A 16,852-nucleotide genomic window follows, 5' to 3' on the forward strand; every position below is an offset into this window, starting at 1 on the left:
TAGGGCAATGCAACCATCTTACACAAGAGAATAAATGGTCCAGGCAAACCTTATTTAGGAAACACTTGAATGAGTTTCTTCCATACACTACATTTACCACCCTACTCATGGTACTTGTCATGGATTTTATGCAGCCTGTCCGTCAGGCAGTACAATGAAGCAGAGAAATTTATAACTGGCTCTCACTGTGTGTTGAGGGATAAGCATCCTTCAAGTTCCTTGGAAAGCTCAAGTAAGAGCAGTTATTAGCAAATATTTAGCACATTTCTCACATTAGTTCAATACCTGCTGAAATAGTATGTGCTTTGCTTCTCACCTTTTATTGTTTAGTTTAGTTTATGACTTTTGTATTTTTTGCCATGACAGACACCGGGCTTATTCACAAATTCCCAAAACTTTGTCCTTCAGACTTAAATTTTCCAGGCTTGGCCTTTCTCCAGGAGCAAACATTGCTCTTTTGGGGCTAAGAAACGGGAAGCTAAAAGAAATACTCAGTTTTACTAAAAAAAAAAAAGTCTTATAATTCATCAAAACCCAGCATTATAACTAAAGTATTCAGGGATCAAAGCTAATTTTTTAATTGGAGTATCCACATCAAAGAAAGGCATTTGTGAGTATCGTCATAAGAATTAAGACTTCTGATTTGTTCAACTTTTGACCCTGTGGATAACTTCATGCTTTAGCATTTCACTGAAGAGTTCTCCCAAGGCCAAATCCTAGTAATGGCTCTGGCAGATGAGCTCTTGCCAACTTTGCTGTAATAGTTTAAGATGTATTTGTCCTCTCCCCTCAATCTGCTCTGCTGGCTTCTCTGCCCCCCTTCCAGAAGATGCTGATCACATGTAGCAGACTTGGCCGTGGACAATGTAATGGGGGTGACTGAGTCAGAGGTTTCTTAAATTGCTCTCAAAGACGAGATAGAGCTAAGACACCAGGCTGTGCTTTAGCGTGCCTTCTCTGCAGGCACATGTCCAGCTCTGCTGGAGGGCTCTAACCTTCAGTGGAGGAGCACCAGCACACAGCTGTGAGAGGTAACTTCAAAACCAGCTGCAGCTGTTTGCTCTGTGAATACAAGGAGGAATGGTGAGCCCTTGATCCTGCAAATACTTATGCATGTGTTTATAACTGTGAGCAGTTCCAGGAACTTCGGTTAGGCTTGAAGTTAAATTGGCACATAAATGCTTGCAGAACTGGGAGCCTGAGTTTGCACAGGGATGAGCTAAGAAATCTTTGATTCTCACACATTGGAGCAATATGTTTCTGCAGTGAAATGACACTGGAAGAAAAGTCCTCCAGTCTGGTGTAGGCCTTCTTCCCTTCCCAGATGCATACTGAGATCAAGACCAGACATCTCCACATCTCCCTCTCTTTCAGAAAAGTGGCCACTCCTTGGGTCTGTGGGGGTGCCAGCAGGATGCAGAGGCTATGCACCCTGCCCTGCACTTCTCCTCCTTTTTCAGCCTTTTTGGCAGAGAGCACAGCCTGAGGCTCTGTTTGTCCTCAGAGCTGCCATCCAGGTAAGCCTTACTCCAGTGAATATCTCCATGCATGTTGCATGAGCAGATCTAAAAGCAGGCACTGACAAGGGCTGTCCCTGACAGAATTGTGCCAACAGATCTTCCTGCTGGCAAACCCCGGTGGCCATCGGACACCCCTGGCTCTGCTTGCCCAACCCCATGTAGGCAAGCTGAGGAATGGTTTTGGGAACATGTCACTATCTACATTTGCAGCTATTTTAGCTTCTTAGTCACTGGCCTGACATCCTGAATTGAATCCATGGCTAGCTATGCTGCTGAGTAACCAGCAGAGTATTAAAAGGCTTCTCTTCAGAGAGAGCTCAGGCGGAGCCAGCGGTGTCAGCCTTTGGGTGCTTAGACTGAAGCATGTGAGTAAAAACAGCCCAAATTTTTCAGAGGTGTTGGACACATTGAGCTCCTAGTATACTTCATGCAAATTAGGCCTTTTTTGTTCGAGGCATTTTGAACAAATGGGTATATACTGGGGCTCCAATGGCTCATTTCCCTGAGGTGCTGTGCCTGGCCACATGGTCTGGAAGCGCTTCCCAGAGACCCCCCCAGGGAGTGCCCTCCTTGCCTCCCTCTCCTCCCAGCCCTCCCTCAGGCTCTGGGTCTGAAACGGCAACATTTGTGAAGGGCTCAGGCACTAGAGGTCTGTGTCAGGCAAAGCCCGGACTGTTCCTGGCTGTTCCCAGGAGAAAAAGTGACAGCAAACCACCCCCCCCATGGGTGCTGAGGCACCGCAACCCCCCCCCCCGGGTGCTGAGGCACCCACCGGCTCCCACACATCTCCCTGCCAAGCCTTGCCTGGCTCCAACACTGCCAGAACCTGTGCTTGCACTTCATTAAGGTGCCTAATGAGCACACCAGTGTGCAGGGGTACTCTCTACTGACTGGACCACTCTGGGAATCTCATACAAAGCAAATCCCACATGAACATTTCCAAAGATTAAAAAAAAATAAGTTGTAGGAACAGCCACTAAAGTATCATTAAAGTGGCTTGTTTTGAGCAAGAAAAATCACGCAGCCACAGAGAAATACGCGCTCACAATATTATTAGAAACCATGATACAGCCTTTAGTAACAGTGTCACAGAAAAATTTCTCAGATATTACAATATAAACAAAAGATCTTTTTTTTTCCTTCCCCCTTAAAGAGATAGACACAGGCTTCTGCCCCCCGTTTCCAACAGTGAGGGTTTATACCCAAACCCTTACTTAATCTGCAAAACGAGCAGGTACAGAGCGAGATGTCAGAGCCTATCCCCCAGCCCACCACCTCCCCCCGCAGCCCCCCGGGAGGCAGGAGAGCCCTCCGGTGCTGCTCCCACCACCAGCCCCACCGCACAGCAATTAGCTCGGTTTTCCAGCGCAGATTTGCAGCTTAGCTCTTAAAAGCCGTTTCATAAATATTCGATGGCCTTTCCGACAGGGTAATGTGCCTCTGTGACATTAAAGAGGAAACTCTGCGAAGGGGAGGGATGACAACAAATTTATCCACCAATAGCACACTCTTTTGGCACAAAAGCACATTCTTATCTTTACATCCCATAATGAGAAGGCAGGGACGGGACTGTTGCTACAGCTCTCTGGGTGGGTAGATGTAGAGTGCAAGAGAAGGGTGGCTACAAACTGTTAGATATTTCTTCCCCCTTGCCTTTGCAAACAGAAGGACCCGTGTTGCGGTCCTGCAGTGGTTTTCCTAAGCCCCCGGTGAGGAGGACTTCTCTCACGATGTCAGACTGCGAGGGACTGCCTGTGGGTAAGCGCCAGATTTATATTTACCCCAGTGTCCTGCCGACTAGTTCACATTCTCAGATTGCAAAGTCACACGCGAAGCTGCTTGCTTTTGAAGGGAGCCGGAGCCGCAGCAGGGAAAGGAGAAACTCCCTGAAACCACTGCAGACCCTGGTGCGGTGCCTTACGAGTCGGTGGTGGAGGGGTGGTGTGGCTGGTAATGCCTGGATTTTCTCTAAAGGCACAGAGGCTGGGTAGGAGGAAGGGCTCATTAATTCAGACAGATGGTCTGAAGTGTCGGTGTCCGGAGAGATGATGGTATCGATGTGCGTATTCTCAAGCTCACTATGGAGAGTTTCTGGGGATGGGTCCTGCAGGACCAGGCGCTGTGTATGTATCCTGTTTGCTCCTTGATAAACCTTCCTGGACAGTAACGGACGCAGCAAGGGCAGATAAACGTAATGCAGAGGGGTTATTTGCTGAAAGGAAATAGAAATGTACCTTGTTTTCAAAATAAGTGCCTTACGTGTTTTGCCTATATCTGGGAAGAAGTCCTTTACTAGCTCTCAGGGCTGTATATGTCAAACTTCACTGAGCAGAAGAGCACATCAGCAAGAAGCATATTTCTCAGCTGGTTTTTTTTTAAACTCCTATAGGAATTATGAACCCTCTCTAGACTGCCTGTACAAAAGGAAACTCTTGTCAAAATGCTAGTCTAATTGTCTGCCAAGGCATTTTACTGATAAAGAGGTGAACCATTGGAAACATATTTTATTTTTTTTTTTCCTTTTGCCAAGGCAGGCATTTCTCTTTTCATGTATGTGTATATACACACATATACTGTGTAGCACTCAGATTTCACTCATCTGTGAAGGCTGTGTGTCAAAGATGAGGTTCTGGGCTAAAAAGTGGGGCTGGAGAAGAAGAAGGCTGCTGCCTTCTTTTCTCCTGTTTATCTTTTCTCCTCCTCTCTCTGCTTCCATTTTATGAAAAAAATAATCCCAAGTCCAAAGCTGCACACTCATAACCAGAGTGGAAAAACATAAATTATGTATATGGTGCAGAGTGAGCTGCACCATGCACAATTCCCTGTGCTGTTGCACAGAGGAGAGACGAAGATGAATATTTCCCGCTTACCTTCTCAAAAGGCTGATCTGTTAACCAGCAAAGTTTCCCTTCTCCAGGCTTTGATTTTAAAGGCCTGACCCCAGTTTGCTTATTAAGCACTCTGAGTTGAGGGTGGGATATTTCAGGGTGACAGTGACAGTATTTAGCTGGCATCTGATATCAATGATGAAACTGATACTGAGCCTGCATGGCATCTTGTGTGCAGAAGTTACTGATATCTCAATTACCTTTGCTGCTGAAAGGACCAAGGAGTTTTCCTCCAGAAAAGCATTCATGGCTGGATGCAAGATTTGAGGGAAGGAAGCAGTTTGCTATGAACAGGAATGAAAAGTAAAGATGAAGTGATGTTTAGATGTGAATGTGATTAGAAACGTGCCAGCATACACAGAGGAAAAGTTTGTTTCTTTCTGTTCCTCTAATCATCCTCCTATGACACCCCAGCCAGAGCTGGCCCTGCCTCCAGCCCCATTCCTGGGCAGCAGGGCTCCCCCTGTCCCATGCCAGGCACAACCAACCAGTCCCAATGCACACCTGCTGCATGGATCTTGCATATTACTCTGTTCCTCTTTGCATAGATGTGTGGATGCAAACATATACAAATATACACAAAACCAGCACTGGAGAGAGAAATGATGGTACTCCATTGCAGTTTTTAGGCAATCTTAGTGAACCAGTTGCTGACAGCTTGTTATTCATGTTATGTATTTTGACGTAATTCTCTTCGTGGCTATTGCTCTTTGACTAGCTAGGTCAAAGTTTAAAACTTTAGCAGTAAAATCTGCATGAAAAGGGTTGCAAAAAATCATCATTGAACTTGCTAAAACACTGATTAGTGTCCATCAGTGCAGAAATACCCCTTTGCTGAACCCAATGAGCTTAATAAGGCTGGTGCTGTACTTTCAAAATCCTTGGTTTCGAATCCAGCCAGATAATATAGCTGCAAAAAAGTTGGTGCAGTGACAGGTATCATTAGCACTGCGATGTGGCTGGAATCCAGCGCCCTGCTTATAACACAAACTGTACAGCCGTATGCATGCGCCCGTGTGTACACATGCACGCAGATATAAATAAATTTAGCCAAAGCACAATATTAGTGTCAGGTCTATGTATTGCTTCGGTAACCTCTATGCCTCACAAACAACCTGGAGAACTGCACTTTGCAGTTACAGGAAATTAATGCCAGAGTTTTTTAGGCTGCTTTCAGCCTACACAAGAATGCAGCAGGAACAGCTGCGTAATTGTTCCCTCGGACAAGCAACTTGGGGGGGAACGGCTGAATGCAATCTTTGAATTAAAAACTGGATATGAACGGGTTGATACACCAATAATTTTTTAATAAGAAGCTTTATTCAGTAAGAGTATCCTATTTCTATGCCGAAAATGGTTATGCAATTTTTCACGGTGAAAGCATTGGGTGTTTTTAAATTTCTGGTTTGTGTTTAATTCCATCATGGTTGCACTCTTTCACTGATGTGGAATGGAAAATTAAACATTCGATGAAAACAAAGTTTTATTTTGTTGTCTGACTGTAGTGCAGAAGACACAAAGAAAGGATCTTGGATTGCAGAATGTGGATTACGTGTAAGCAAGTGTACAGTCATTTTGGACTGAATTCATACCAAAAAAGGCTTTTGAAAGCATCGCTATCAAAATGATGTATTAGTGAGCAGAATTCTAAAATTTACACTATTAATTTCCCATTGTAACACAAGGAGATAAAGAAGAAAGAAAGAAAGATCAGTCACTTCAGGACAAATGCACTTCTATTTCTTCCTCATTAGTAATTATTGACATACTGATGCTATCCATTAGTGCCAGCTACATGGATTTCCTGTCACTCCTACATGCAGATAAAAGAAAAGCACATCAATTATTTAAGTGCTTCCTCTAGTGTGTATTATTTTTCTCTTGTAAGGGGACATAGTTCAGTCTCTGAACAACTGAACAGCTTTTCATGCACCCAGCATTTTGATTAGGGATATATGAGTCATAATGGTTCTGGTTCTTAACAAAATCCTTTAGACTTCAGAAAAACCTCTGAAGTCATGCAAAGGTTCTTAAAGTGCCTCTTTCCTTATTTTCTCCTTTCAGCCACAGACTGAATAGCATGGGTAACTTTTTGTGGATAACATGACTGTTGCAATAACACAGGGTATTCACCTGTAACAGATGAAGAATATATTACTGAAGAAGGACACCAGGAGTCTCATACATATATACTTTCTCTATTATTTACTGTAGCAGTTTAAGAAGGGAAGAGACAGAATTGATGTGTCTTGTTCTGCAGCAGGTGGCATGAGAATCTAACTGAATTTCCTTAAATTTCCTCCCAAACTTTTGTTGGCCTTATTTCAATAGAGGAGGAAAAAAGACCATTCATCTGAAGTATGTTCCTGACCCTCTAGCTAAATACTTCCTTTCAAACCTAAAATTATATATTTCAAACATGTCTTTAAGACAGGCTGGAGCCAATTTGCTAAAATTAGTGTTTTCAGAATCAGGATATCCCAGAAACCTATGGAATTTAGACTTCCTGAAATTCAACACATATTCTGCAGTGTCATGGGGAGTCCATTTATCTCAGCCAGAGAGGCTGTTAGTGAGCAAGACCTCCAGCTCCCACACGGAGCTGTTTCTAAACAGATGCTGGGAATAAAATATGGCACACGTACATTTCTGTAACAAAACTCCATGACTCAGCACATGCACAAGCAGTACTCCTGCCCAATAAAATTGCCCCACTTTCATGTATTCATTTTAGAATAGGACTATGCTTTAAATTAGTATTTCATCAGATTTGGTAAGAAATATCTATATTTTTGCAGTTAACTATGTTTCCCATAGGCCTGGACCACCAGTTCTGTTTTGCAGACTAGACCTTAAATAAAAGGTCTTTACTTAGACACTAGTGTTGCCATGTGACATTTGTCCCAGTGAATATTACAGTTTGCAGGGGAAGATCCTAAGCAAAAGGCAACACCCTGAAATTACCTTGCAGAGCGGTTGTGCAGACTGCAGTTAGTGCTCTGGGATAAGCAGGGAAGTGGGAAGGTTTTTCCAGCATATCAACCCAATTACTTGCCACAGAAAGCCAATAGTGTGTCATAGCATCTTGAGAGCAGTCTGCAGGATGAATGACGACTTCTGACTGCACCAAACCCACCAGCACTGGCTTGCATGCTCGGAGCTCCCCAAGAGCATCCCCCAGCCAGGGCAACATGAGCCCAGGGTGCTGGGCCTCCCATGCCTGCAGAGCCAGCTTTGCACAGTGAAGCAGAAGCAATCTTGCAGTCACTACCCTTAGAAAGAAACAAAAAAACAACCCATATATTTGGGATAGAACGGGGTGAAGCCTGGAAGAAGAGTGTCTGTGAATGACTACTGCCCCAGCACTGTCACTGAAGCTGAGCAGCCTTGCTCAGGTCACTGGAGTTAGGTGCCACTGCAGATCACCTGAAGTATGTCCAGAGATTTCATCTGAAGGTCTACGAGTACAGCTTTGCTCTTGGCTAACTTGATACATGTTAAGAGTCACTTAAAGATGTTCTGCAGCTGCAATGGACATGGCTGAGTCAAACATTTTAGAGAAGGAAGGTAAAAATGGCTGATGGTTAGTGTAAATCCTCAAGAAAGGAGCATTTCTGAGTGCCAGCATTTACCCTATTTAGAATCATAGAATCATTTAGGTTGGAACAGATCCTTAAAATTATCAGATTCAACTGTAAACTTGACACTACCTTTGTTAAGGTATAGGAGTCACCTCCAGGGGTGGTGACTCAGCCACTTCCCTGGGCAGCCAGTTTCATTGCTTGACAACCCTTTCAGTGAAGCATTTTTTCTATTAGTGGACTGTGCTCCTCCTTCAGCCACTGATTGAACCAGACTCACTGTGAAAGACTTCATCTCTCTGCATGTGACTTCCCATAGGAGAGCATCCTATCCATGAAGCAGTGTCATCTGGTTTGGCTGAAATCCCAGGGAATTTCCTGCAGCCCACGTGGCTCCCTCCCGCTCTCCCCTCATTTCCAAGAGCTCTCTGCTCACTTGGGCTGTCAGCCTGTCCTCAAGCATGGGGGAAGCGTGTCCAGGCAGCGCCTTGAACAGTGGAGACTGGGCATTCAGGAGGCAAACACCGATTAGGATGAAGTAATCGTTATTATTTAAGGCTTTACAGAGTTTTTTGAACATGAAGATCAGGAAAGCCCACAAGGAAAAATGAGTGACCCTGGTGCCCCAGAAAAAACCCAGAAGCAGATGTATGGTGACAAACAAACCCCATGGAGATACCAGGTTGGGAGCCTGCCAGACACATGCCTGGAAAGCCCTCTCTGCCCATGTACCATTTTAAGATATCCCCATGAGCCAAAATATTCAGCCAACAGTTCATAAAGGGTTAAAATTGCCTGGGTACAGCCTTCACCTGCTTCACCTGCTTCACCTGAGCCTGGGTTAAAGGGTTTCCTGCTGAGGAGGGATTGCCACCTTCAAACAGGGCTTTCAAAGCCAATGGGGCTGCATGGCCTGACCATAGTCTCTTACCTTTCACCTTCTTAGATCTTTTATTGGGGAAAAAGGGCTTTTCCACTTGGGAGAAGTCTGAGGCCTCCCCAATCCACTCAGCAGTTGCTTCAGTGCTGGAAAAGGGACAGAAATGGTAGAGAGCTGGAGGGCATGGAGCAACTCCCCGTTTACACTTGGGTAAAATGCCATGGATGGCAAAGCTGGTTCTTTGTCATCAAAAGCAAAGACGAAAGAAGTTGCTTTCTGTTGCAGCCAGGCTTGTTTGTAACAAGGGTTTAGCCTACCTTAAGCAAACTTAGTGTACCTGTAACTGTGTAGTACAACCCCCTCCACTACTCACAAAGTTATTTCTTTCAACTGGGTTAAAAATTTGCAGCCTCTGGAATTCAGAAAAAGGCAAACTCTTCTGCCAGCTCCATTTTCGTCCTCTGACATAGATGCCCTGCCCCTAGGGCTTGGTGGTGGTTTGGTGGGAGCTGATGGTATTCCAGGGGAGTCCTGGGCATAAGCACAGGGTTAGGCTTCATCTCCAGCCTCTGCAATTAAAGCAGCAGGTGAGGTTTCCTTCTGTGGACTGCACTACCTGGCTGGCAGGCAGGGGCTAGGCCTCCTCACTGTGTTTCTGAAGCAGAATGTGAGTATGTGTGCTATGTGCTACGGAGGCTCCAAGTGAGGCTATTTGAGCTAGCAGAGACATCAACACTCTTTTCAGAAGTCTACATTTGCAGGAATGTGTTGAAGTCATCTGGGAATATAGCACAGGATTTCTTTCCTTTTTTTTTTTTTTTTTTTTGTTTGGTTTGGTTGGTTGGTTTGTTGCTGTTTGTTTTTCTTTCTTTGAGGAGGAGAGATCTTTCAGGCTGAAGGAGGAGAGCTTTTTCAGGCAGGTAGCAGAGACAGTTAAAGTTAGCATGAATGTTTGCAGCTGGGATGCTGGTTAAGGATCTAGTTAAGGAAATACAGAAGATGCTACGTATTTCTCAAGTGCTCCTCCCCTCCTCCCCCCACCATCCCCCAATGGGAGGATTTTCCTTATCTGCAGAAAGAAATATTTGGAAGCTGTAGTTTGTCCCAGAGTCTGTAAGCAAGAGCACTTGCACAGGCTGTACAGCACATTTCTGAACACTTATTCCACGATATTTACAGTAACTTAAGGCATGCAAAAAACAACCAATGTGTTTTTTCTCCCGTTTTCTTCCATCCCTCGTAACATCTGCAGCATTTCCAACATATTCTGTGTTCAGCCATCAGCATTTAGAAGCCATAATTGCATTTGACAATGTCTGGAGCCCTCTCTTGCTGCAGACCTGTTTTACAGGCAGTAATTTAGAGGGTGGGGCCACCTTCCCTTCCTTTGCCATTCAGACTGCAAACTAAATGCCCAGTTTGCCCTCCCAAAAACCTGGTGAGTGCCCAGTCTCTCATCTCCATATTCAGCATATTCAGCTGGTTCTCTGTCCCTGTTATTTCTTTCCTTACAGTCTGTGATCAGCTCCCTCACCACACACTGATTGTTTGCACAGTTAAATTCGTAACATTCAGGATTACCTTAGATCTCGAGCCTCCTCTAAAACTCACATAAAAGACTGGCAAATCCTCCAAATGCTTTCTTCCTTGTGGGAAAGAAAATATGGGGCACAGGAATGGGCTCCTGACAAGCTCCAAGTGCTAGTCATGGACATGTTAATAGTGCCCATTACCAGTTCCCCAAAGGAGTCCTGGGTTTCATGGAGCAGCTGAAGTCACAGTTGAGTCAGTGGGGCACATGGGGACTGGTAAGAGCTGCTCTTTGGTTCCACACACAGTCTGTCAATCACAGAAATTGCTTTTGGAAAAAAAAAGGCTGTCTCTGCACACTCTCGATCAAACGACTCCAAACTGGGCTCGGTAAACTGGCTGTGGCCCTTGAGGAGTCACAACAAATTCCAAGAATGCTTTGGGAAGTACAATGTTGTTTCCATCACAGATAACAGGGAGCATTTCAGAGAGGTGCCAATGGCTTCTTCATCTCAGGAAGCTCCTCCACACTGTCCAGGCAGGAACCCCCAACACCCCATCACTTCTCTCAGCATCGTTTGCATGGCTCAAGTTTCCACATTTAAGTGCTTCTTGGGAGAGCACACACTTTCACCCACTTTCACCCTCAGTAGCATGAGGGCATGAAATTAAGAGTTTGGAGAGATTTAGGTTCAAAATCCCCTCATAAATCCATAGACACTAATTTCCAACTTGGCATTTCATGTGGTTGTCACCTATTTTGCAGGTAAATATACATGTGCACACTAAGCCTTTGTGATGTGCTCTTTGTGGAACTGCAGGATATGATCGGGCTTTGCCAGCAACCCTCAATCACACAGTGCACCCAGAACACTTCCCAGTAACTAACATAGTTACTGTGAATATGGTGAAATCCTTGCTGGTGAACCAGTCGTGAGAGGGGAACCCCTGGCCTGTTGGCTGGGGCATGTTTGTGTGAGTAGCAGCTCTCCTAGTTCAGCTGGATGGGCATGGTCTCTCCTGCTTCTCCACGGAAGCTCTGATGAGAGAATGACCCTGCACTCCAGAAGCTCCATATGTTATGCAAATGTGTCAAACCCCAGCTGACAGCCCAATCTCAGGCAAGGGGTCTCCAGCCCGAACCCTGAAGGGTTGGGTGAAAACTCCTGTAGGCAGACAACTTGTCTGAAGAGGAAGTAAAAGCATGCAAAAACTGTCCTGTGTGCAATATCTGAACACCTGAGTAATTTTCCACAGAAATTCAAAAATCTAAAAGGTGACAGCAAGCTGAGGGTCTCAGGTTGTGCTTAATCATAGAACAGGAATTATGAAGGACCTGACTTCAGGTTAAACTTATAATTCGCACATCTCCCACTTTCTTGGGGAAGGAGGGACTTTGGGAGTGTGATCTAGACCCCTTGGAATCAAGAGGAGCTTTTCCATTCAGTCGAATGAATTTGGATCACAACTCTTAAAAATCTCAGAAATATCTTTATTCCCCTGACCCATAGGTCAGCTCATTTGGGTGGGTCAGCTCAGTTCTCGTTAGACTGGCAGCCTGAACCCTCTGCTGTGTGGCTGGGGAGGTTTATTGGGTGAGGCCCCACCAGGAAGCACTGTTGTGGTGCGTGGGAAGCACTGGGCAATTAGTCATACTTTGTCCCAGCATGATTGCTCAGAGAAACATATTTATATTTGCACCGAACTAAAACTTAATGAATGTTTTGTATTTCCCCTGCTGAAACATTGCTAGATATGACTCAGCAGTAAGTTACACACAGAGCCCTGTGTGTGGTGTTATTCAGAGTTTATATGTGAGGGACTGAGGCACAGCAAGATTAAACCAAAACTAGTTCCCACTGCTGTGGGTGTGTAGTCGGAGATGCCAAAGAGCTCTTCTTTCAGAGCACCCAGCACAGCACTGTATTTCAAATATCCAAACTTCATTGGCAGCTGAGAGCACTGGGCATGTCTACAAGTCAGATCTGTGGTCTCTGGTCCAATATGAGGAGACAGGGATTGTACCACCAGTGACAACTTAGGAAAAACTTGATTTCTACAGTTGCTGTGTGTACCAACCCTTCAAGACCTGCTGTGCAGCTGAGACACACATGCAATCCAGTTCCCAGTAGAACTTTTCAAGCTAACAACCTGAATTGCCCGTGATCTTCCTGGAATGGCATTCTTTATCATGTTCAGTGTTTCCAGTGGGTGAAGCTGTGATGTTATGATAAACAGCGTATTGGAAACACATATGTCATAAAATGCAAAATACTCTGACACTTCTTAACAAGAGGTCTAGCAATAAGTATAGTTGTTATAATAATAACTTGATACTTCACCAGTTGTTTGGAGATGCTCTGCAGTGTTGATAGCCTTACACACAGGCACCTCTGATAGAGGCTGCTTGTCTCTGAGACATCCTGTTGCTACAAGAGTCAGTGGGCCTTCTGACACTCATCTGACTTAGGCATGAGATCTCAATCCCTTTGTGCTGCAGGCATATGGACCACATGTGTAAAGGATTTTGAGAAGGAAACTACTATTTCCTGCATCTATCATAAATTCCAAATGGTATATTCAGGCATAACAGACAGTGCATTGATGAAATGGAAGCAATTTCTCTGGAAAATCTCACCTAAACTGTTTGATTCGTCTTAGTGCTGCCAACTCTTTGATGTTTATCATGAGCCTCATAAGATTTTATTTTTTTTTACAAAGCCAGCTTTCTTGGGTCATGGGTTTTTGGTGATTGTCAAGATGCCTAGGCACTGCCTATCTTCCCCCAGCCAGCAGCATATGGGTCTTGTTATGACACTGAAGAGTGAGGATTTTTTTTCAAAGGTGTTTTGGTCAGGTATTTAAACATCTAAGGCTCAGGGAGAAGCATCATGTGGGAAAGTGAAAAGAATGTGTAGTGTCTGGAAGAGATATGGCAGGCTGAGGAACGCAGTTCCCACACGTGTAGGATGGAGAATAATATTTCTCTAACAAAAACCATCTTTTTAAACACCAACCACATTTCTGTATGTTTTCATTTTGAGTCATTTAATGAAAAAATTGGAAAACTCCAGGGAAAGCATTCAATCTGCTCACAGTTTTTCACAGGAGGAGTGTTTGTTTTCTCAGCAAACTCCTCTCCTAGAATTATTTGGTTTCTTCAGATCTTTGGGGAGCATCCTGGCACATAAAATAGCTGAAGGGTCTTTTTTCTGTCCTTTACTACTCCCTGCCTACTCTGACGTCCTATAAAGTGGGGGAGTAAGAAGACAGCTCTTCACTCTTGTCCCAGTGTACTGGAAGGAGACTATAACTGAAAAGTGACTGGATGCCACATTTTTGTTGAGGCATAGTGAGTCTCACTGACTACTGTAGGACCCTCACTGGTCCTACAGTACAGGGTTCAGCACCATCTTGAGATCTGGGGATAAAGAGAGATTATCAGACCCTGAGCAAGAGCATCTCCCTGCTTCATGCTGCCATTGGAAGTTCAGCAGGACAAAGGCAGTTCCAGGAGCAGCACATGTGCTCCTGTGCCACACGTCACTTGTTCCTGAGGTCAGGTGTCCCTGCAGGGGAAAGGAGGCAGAGGAGCACCCCAACGTGCTCCAGGGCTATGAGACAACGTTAGCCAGGAGCTGAACATCTCCATTATGTCCAAGGGGGAGATACAGGCTTAGAAAATACTCAGTTTCACTAAATTAATTTTACTTTCTCCCACAGAAATGTGCCTCCAAGTTGAGCATTTGCATTTGCTTCCTTTTCCTAATGAAATTCAGCAGCTGGGTTATCCTAGATAATGGTGCCAAATCTTTAAAGATTTCCTTGTTCCAAGGTGATTGCTCAATTGACAATCTGCCTTGTTAATTAAGCTGCCTTGAGGGACAGAGGAGAACTAGAGGCAGCTGGATGCTTTAATGAGTCAACGCAAAGAGCAAGACAAGGCCGTAGTGTGAGTGAGACAAGGTTGTAGTGTGAGTCCATCCCAGCATGGCCCCAAGCCTGCCTGAACATCTGGTCTTTGCCACCTGGAGTGCCTGCGTTCTTGGGAATTAACCCAAATGGAGCTGTTTGTAGTGAAGAGGCAGCACAGGGAGGTCAAATTTATTTTCCACTACTTGACACAGGGCCTTACCTCAGGCCAGCCTGCTCACAAATCAGAGTCCTGGAGAATGCCCAGGAGTGAATGCAGCTTGGCAGCCACCCTCCAGTGCATCTTCTCCAGGCTTGATTTTGTTCTCCTGTACAAAGTCACTCATTACTTGCAATGAGTCCCAGAACTCTCCTCTCAATAGTTCATAGTATCTGATGAGCCCACGTACTCAAATTTCTCTCTGTGTTGATCCAATACCAAATATCTATAAAAGGTGTGAAAAATCAGCAGGAATGAGCCCTGACTACAGTCAGAGATAGCCCTAGGCTTCTGCCCAGAGCTGGTTAACTTCGTTTCAGTAAAACGTTATTAGATCCCTGTTTCTCCTTCCACTACTTCCCAAAAGCCACTTAGCAGAACTGAGTTATCTTCCTTGTCTAAATTCTCTGGCTACTGATGATGCTTGGCTGCCTTCTCTGTACTTTCAAGGCCTTATGCTAAATTTAGACAAGGAGGAGATGCTTCTCCTCTGGACCTTCATTTTGTGGGTTAGTCGTTGACTGCTGTGGGCACAATGTGAGCTAAAAATACCATTTGCTGCACAGCCAAGTGAGTTTAGTCTAGAAAGACTAATTTTTTTCTTGCTACCTACTAGAGCTTCACATGCCCTTCATGTGAAGGGCATATGCCCTCTGCCCTGAAGGACGCTGCTGTGAGTTTCCAGAGATTTGGGATCACCTCTTTCTTTCTTGCATGTTACCTAAGGCAAACACTTAAATATTTTCTCTCTTCAACTGTGTCTGTGGTTCTCAAGAGATCCTAAATAAGTGATGTCTCTGCCGCAGTGCGGTTCTCCCTGGAGACACTCAGTCTGAGACCTCTCTGGCCTTTTCTCAGTTCTTCAAGTCCTGCCCATCTGCTGCTACCTTCCCTGTTCTGCCCACCAGCAAGTCTTGGGAAAATACCTTCATTTTATCCAGAGATGAAATAGGAAGCATCAAAATACCAATTATAAGAATTTATGAGAGTAAAGTTTTTACATCCAAATACCCATGAAGTAGAAATGCCAAGTAATTTTCTGCTTGCAGTAAATTTTTTGTGTTTATTAGGGGAAAACATCTTCTACTATTTCCACATCTTTAAAAAAGGTGAGTTTCTCCAATTCTTATGTGATATTTGTGGAATTCTACCAAGCATCCAATGATGACACAAACTACAATAGTGAAATATGAGCCACTTGCCCATGCCACTGAAATCTCAGAAGGGAATTACAGTCTTTAGCAGGGTTCATTCGAGGTATACTACTTAAGGTAATAGGGCTGGACAATCTCATTAAGATTTATTTCCACCCCATTTAAACATGGGTTCAAAAGTACAGCTGGAGCTGTATTGGCTTTATCTTTGGCTTACAGAAGAGATTGGAAAAAGAAGTAAACAGAAAACATACTCAATTGCTCCATCGGCTGGGCCAGGAGACTGCATGTATAGCTGACACAGGCTTGTGCCCAGGCTGAGCAAATCCAAAGAAACTTTCAACCTTATTACATTGCATAGGCTTTTTTTCTTTTTTTTTTTTCCCCTCTCAGTGAATTTAGGAGATATTGCATCATTCCAGGAGGGAGAGGATAGCACAAAACAATTGCCTCTGCTCTTCCCTAATGGTAGTTCAACATGTTCACTGGATTTGTTCCAGTCCTGAATTTGTCCATACTCATTTGGAAATGTATGGGTTAGGAAAAATATGTTTTCAAACATTTCAGCTTGTGTTGCAGATTCCCTAAGTAGTCTGAAATGTTTACAAAGCTCTCAGCACATGGGGCTTGTCCTCCTGCAGATAATGCTATGTGACAACAGTAATCCTTCTATCACACTCTAAGTGCTTGTTCTTGCTTCTGTTGAAGCCATCCAGACTGTGGGTTATTTGGAAGCATTTCTTTTCTCTTCTTCAGCATAAAAGAAGCAGAGTATATTTCCACCTGGGAGAGGAGAATTTACTAGATAGCAAATGCAGAAGCCCACTGTTATTTGCTGCAGTGTCTTTCTAGTAAATGTGGATAGATACACCCAGATTCTTCCAATGCTAGAGGCCGGCCACTCCTACCAGAACATGGTGATCGTGGCCTGAAGCCCAGGGACTTTTGGGATCAGACATCTGTAATCCACAGGCAAAGCCCAAGCTGCCAGCACAGTCCAGCTCCTCTTAGAGCAGGCAGCATCCTTGGGCTCATCCTGGTGAAAAGGTGGACTGCAGGACTGCAGGGTCAGCACCAAGGGGAGCCTTCAGCAGGCAGATGATGTGAACAGCAGAGGACATGACCTCAGCTATGTGCCACATACCTGAGCCCTTCAGTTTGTGAGTG

General features: G+C 44.6%; 1 protein-coding gene across 9 annotated transcripts in view; it reads left to right on the top strand.

Annotated features, from left to right (window-relative positions):
• The first annotated feature begins 3,072 nt into the window (after positions 1-3,072).
• EML1 (EMAP like 1) overlaps positions 3,073-16,852 on the top strand; it is a 125,451-nt gene continuing 111,671 nt past the window's right edge. For all 9 annotated transcript variants that reach the window (XM_018082540.2, XM_018082541.2, XM_018082545.3 and 6 more), the window contains exon 1: positions 3,073-3,278. In XM_018082540.2, the coding sequence (XP_017938029.1) occupies positions 3,251-3,278 (28 nt within the window). In that variant the 5' untranslated portion in view covers positions 3,073-3,250. The remainder of the gene's footprint in view (positions 3,279-16,852) is intronic.

Source organism: Manacus vitellinus, unplaced genomic scaffold (genome assembly GCF_001715985.3).
Source record: "Manacus vitellinus isolate BGI_N305 unplaced genomic scaffold, ASM171598v3 scaffold_6_pilon, whole genome shotgun sequence".
NCBI lineage: Eukaryota > Metazoa > Chordata > Aves > Passeriformes > Pipridae > Manacus > Manacus vitellinus.